At 50.9% G+C, this 3,928-nt stretch overlaps 1 protein-coding gene across 1 annotated transcript in view; it reads left to right on the forward strand.

The window, feature by feature from the left end:
• Window positions 1-6: 6 nt before the first annotated feature.
• Window positions 7-3,928, forward strand: part of Leng8 (leukocyte receptor cluster member 8) — a 9,815-nt gene continuing 5,893 nt past the window's right edge. Inside the window, exons 1-7 of the mRNA XM_031385077.1 lie at window positions 7-68; window positions 414-521; window positions 1,466-1,576; window positions 2,460-2,712; window positions 2,929-3,070; window positions 3,279-3,482; window positions 3,711-3,761. Of these exons, the coding sequence (XP_031240937.1) occupies window positions 519-521; window positions 1,466-1,576; window positions 2,460-2,712; window positions 2,929-3,070; window positions 3,279-3,482; window positions 3,711-3,761 (764 nt within the window). The 5' untranslated portion in view covers window positions 7-68; window positions 414-518. The remainder of the gene's footprint in view (window positions 69-413; window positions 522-1,465; window positions 1,577-2,459; window positions 2,713-2,928; window positions 3,071-3,278; window positions 3,483-3,710; window positions 3,762-3,928) is intronic.

Genomic DNA, 3,928 nt, shown 5'->3' on the forward strand with positions numbered 1-3,928 from the left:
GCATCAGCAAAGCAGGGGCTACCAGCAGTTCCAAAGCCAGCAGCAGTGGGCCTGTGGCCAGTGCACAAGTGAGAATGTCATGCAGGATTTGGGAACTACTGTGCTGGGGTGGGACTGTTGCCGAGAGAAGGATGGGAAGGATGCTGGCTTCTGTAGGATGGAGTGCCTTAGGGAGACTGTAAACTTGTTTTCCTGTTAACTAAATCTGATAATGGGAAAAAGTTAACTACTTTGGGTCAACCCGGGCCTGAATGATCTTAAGGATGATCGTCTCCATCTTTAAGATGTCTAGTTTTACTGTATGGAGTCTGCTCCCTTCCTGCAGTTACTCTGCAGTGATGGCCTGCCCTCTTGGTAGTGTAGTGCCCATGGGCTCCTGTGGCTGGCATTGATAGACACTCCTGTTTCTGCAGTACGTCTCTCAGGCAGAAGCCTCGGCTTTGCAGCAACAGCAGCAACAGTATTACCAGTGGTACCAGCAGTACAACTATGCCTATCCGTACAGCTACTACTACCCCATGGTAAGGACCTGGCTGCAGGGTGGGAACCTTCTGTCAGGGTGGCAGATGGTTAGTTGGGGTGAAGACAGCAGCCCCTGACAAAACCACCAGATTCCTGCTTAGGTCTCACAGGAACTGGTATATCCATTCTGGTCTATTCCCCTGTTGATGCTGACATTCCCGCTGCCTCCAGGTCCCAGGACATTAGCATGTCCTAGTGCCCTATGCTTTACTCTGCTGCAGCTCTCCATTCTGCAGCTTACTTCAGGGTTCCTTACTGCCCAGACAGCACCTTCAGGGAGCCTCCCATTGCCTTTTAAGTCATCTTCCTGCTTTTCCTTCTCTCTTCCTTGTTTTCTTTCATGGTACTTACTGAAGGACATTACCCACTTACACCATAGCTGTGTGTAGACTTTATTAAAGTCTAGGTTTCTGCTTTTTTTTCTTTTTGAGTCAGGGTTCTCTATATAGCCCAAGTTGACTTTAGCCTTCTCCTCTACCTCAGCTGCCCTAATGTACACTACCACAACTAGCTTGCTTTTTTTGTTTGTTTTTTTGTTGTTTTGGGGGATTTTTGTTGTTGATTTTTAAGACAATGTTTCACTGTGTAGTTCTGGTTGGCCTGGAACTCACTGTGTAGATCAGGTTTACTCAAACTCCACAGAAATCCACCTGCCTCTGTCCCCCGTCCAAGTCCTATGATTAAAGGGGTGAGCTGTTGCCCCTGTCACTTTATCATAACATTTAAAAGTGTTGGTTCTGAGTAGGATCATAAGTGGAATGAAGAGATTTTTATTTTTGATTACTACTTTTTTTTTTTTTAAATACATGATTAGTACATTTGTGTGGTGGAAAAAAGTAAGGGCCTGGGGTCTATAGCCTCTTGAGTTGTACACAGTTCCAAGGGAGGCCAAAGGCATGGTGAGCAGCCTCCACTAACTCTGGCTCCCCCTGTGCCTTGGCAGAGCATGTACCAGAGCTATGGCTCCCCCTCCCAGTATGGGATGGCCAGCTCCTACGGCTCAGCTACAGCCCAGCAGCCATCGGCTCCCCAGCACCAAGGGACTCTAAACCAGGTAATGCTGTGCCTAGCTGCTCCTGGTCAGTTGGGAGAGAGCCTGGGTCTTGAGAGGACTTGGAACCAATGGTCTGCATGATTTCAAAGCTGCCCCCTCCCTTCCTCTTTGTTCTTTCTTGCCAAGCAGCTCCTAATCTAAAGGCTTAGCTTTTAAAAGTAGGAAGGGCTTGAGGCTGGGCAAGATCAAGGGGCTGTAGTATTGGGAAGATAGTGGGAGTAGTTTATAGTTTGGCAGTCTGACTGCTCTCTTCCTCCAGCATGCGCACTTAACCTGCATTCAGGAGAAAGTCCTCCCCTGCCCTCCACACCCCCCCCCCCCAAATACACAGCATATACACCTGTCTGTACCTATCCAGTGTGCTGGCTTTGCATCTGGCACAGCCTAGAGGAGTAGAGAAGCCTAGAACATGAGAAGTACATTGACCTAGGTTTGAGTCCATGCTTTGCCTCTGCTGTGGACCTCTTGAGTCCTGTGACTACCACAACTTAGTGGCTCTTAAGAGTTGAGAGGGTGCAGTCTTGTCATAGGGATTGAGCAGTTGTGTTGTCTTGTGTGTTGATGTGCTCAAGAGAGGGAACCTTAGTTAATAGATGTGTCATCAATGTAGTAGAGTCACAACCCAGTGTTGGCATTGCTGGTCGCTGCTCCTTTACAGCTGGGCTGTGGAAAGTTGTTCAGTCCCTTGAGGCTTAATCTTCTCAGTTGTGAAGTGAACTGCTGGTGAAAATAGGTACCCCAGGGAGTCACTGAGCACACACAATGGCAACCCACAAAAGATTGTAGCACTGAGTGCTAAAGAAGATGACTGTAAAGACCGAATACCATGTGACTCAGCACCAGGATGCTGCCTGCTTCTTTCAGCCTCTGCTTCTTCCTGCAGCCTCCAGTCCCTGGGATGGATGAGAGTATGGCCTACCAGGCTTCCCCTCAGCAGCTACCTGCAGCCCAGCCCCCTCAGCCCTCAAACTCACAACATGGGGCACATAGTCTAAGCAACGGCCCTCAGCCTGGAACAGCCCCAACCACTCAGCACAGTCAGGCAGGGGCTCCTACAGGGCAGGCATATGGGCCGCACAGCTACAGCGAGCCTGCCAAACCTAAGAAGGGTCAGCAGTTATGGACCCGCATGAAACGTAAGTTAGCAGAACTGTGGGGGAGTCAGAGGGTTGGAGCTTGGTTGTGAGCCACACACGGTTGCTAGTTCTTTGTCTGGGTGTTTTGGTGTGCCCTAGTCTAGGGGGAAGACTGTTCTAGAACAGGTATGCTCATGTTAGGAATTTGTTCCAGAGCTTAGCCTATTTAAATGTCTGGGGAAGGGCTTAACTCCTGTCTCTGCTATCCTCCCACAGCAGCCCCTGGGACTGGAGGTCTAAAATTTAACATCCAGAAACGGCCCTTTGCAGTCACCAACCAGAGCTTCAGCTCCAATTCAGAGGGTCAACACAGCAGCTTTGGGCCCCAGCCCAACTCCGAGAAAGCTCAGAACCACAGGTGACTGTCATTCTTGACCCTGCCTACCCATCTTCTGTACTCAGGGTTCCTCTTTAGGCACCACTCCTGAGTGCTTCATGGGGTGAAGGGAGTGTAGAAATGTACATTACAAGACTGCCTTCTTAGATCACAGAAAAAGTTCTGCTGATATGTGGGGGTCCTCCCACCTGAGTCCCCTCATCTACTTCCCCCACCCCCCATCCCACAGTGGGCCTTCTGGCCGGGGAAACCTGTCTGGGAAGCCGGATGATTGGCCTCAGGATATGAAGGAATATGTGGAACGGTGCTTCACAGCCTGCGAGTCAGAAGAGGACAAGGACCGAACAGAGAAACTGCTCAAAGAGGTGCTGCAGGCCCGGCTCCAGGATGGCTCTGCCTACACCATCGACTGGAGCAGAGAGCCTCTGCCTGGGTTAGTCTGGGTGACACTGAAACAGTGGGGCTGTTGGGTAGAGCTGGGGGCATGAGCATCAAAACTAGCAGCCTCAGAGACAAATGGTCCCAAAAACTGACCTATATCTCAGGTCCCCATGGGGTGGGTAGGAGGCCAGGAGTGATTAAAGATGGGTTTTAAGAAGTGGGCAGGGATTGCTAGGGAGGTATGGGTGGCTTGATGGCTAAGAGCATCCCCTGGACACAGACAATCTTGGGCTTGGTCCCTTTCCTGCACCACAGTGGCTGAATTGCCGGGGTAAGTGCCTCTGCTTTTGTGGCCCTGGGCCATGGGGTGGGGTCTGCAGAACTGCAGGTTGGTAGCTGGTTGGTAATGCCCTCCCCTGCTATATCCTCAGGCTGACCAGGGAGCCTGTGGCTGAGAGCCCCAAGAAGAAGCGGTGGGAGGCCCCTAGCAGCCTTCAC

The sequence above is a fragment of the Mastomys coucha genome, unplaced genomic scaffold (assembly GCF_008632895.1).
Source record: "Mastomys coucha isolate ucsf_1 unplaced genomic scaffold, UCSF_Mcou_1 pScaffold21, whole genome shotgun sequence".
Classification (NCBI taxonomy): domain Eukaryota; kingdom Metazoa; phylum Chordata; class Mammalia; order Rodentia; family Muridae; genus Mastomys; species Mastomys coucha.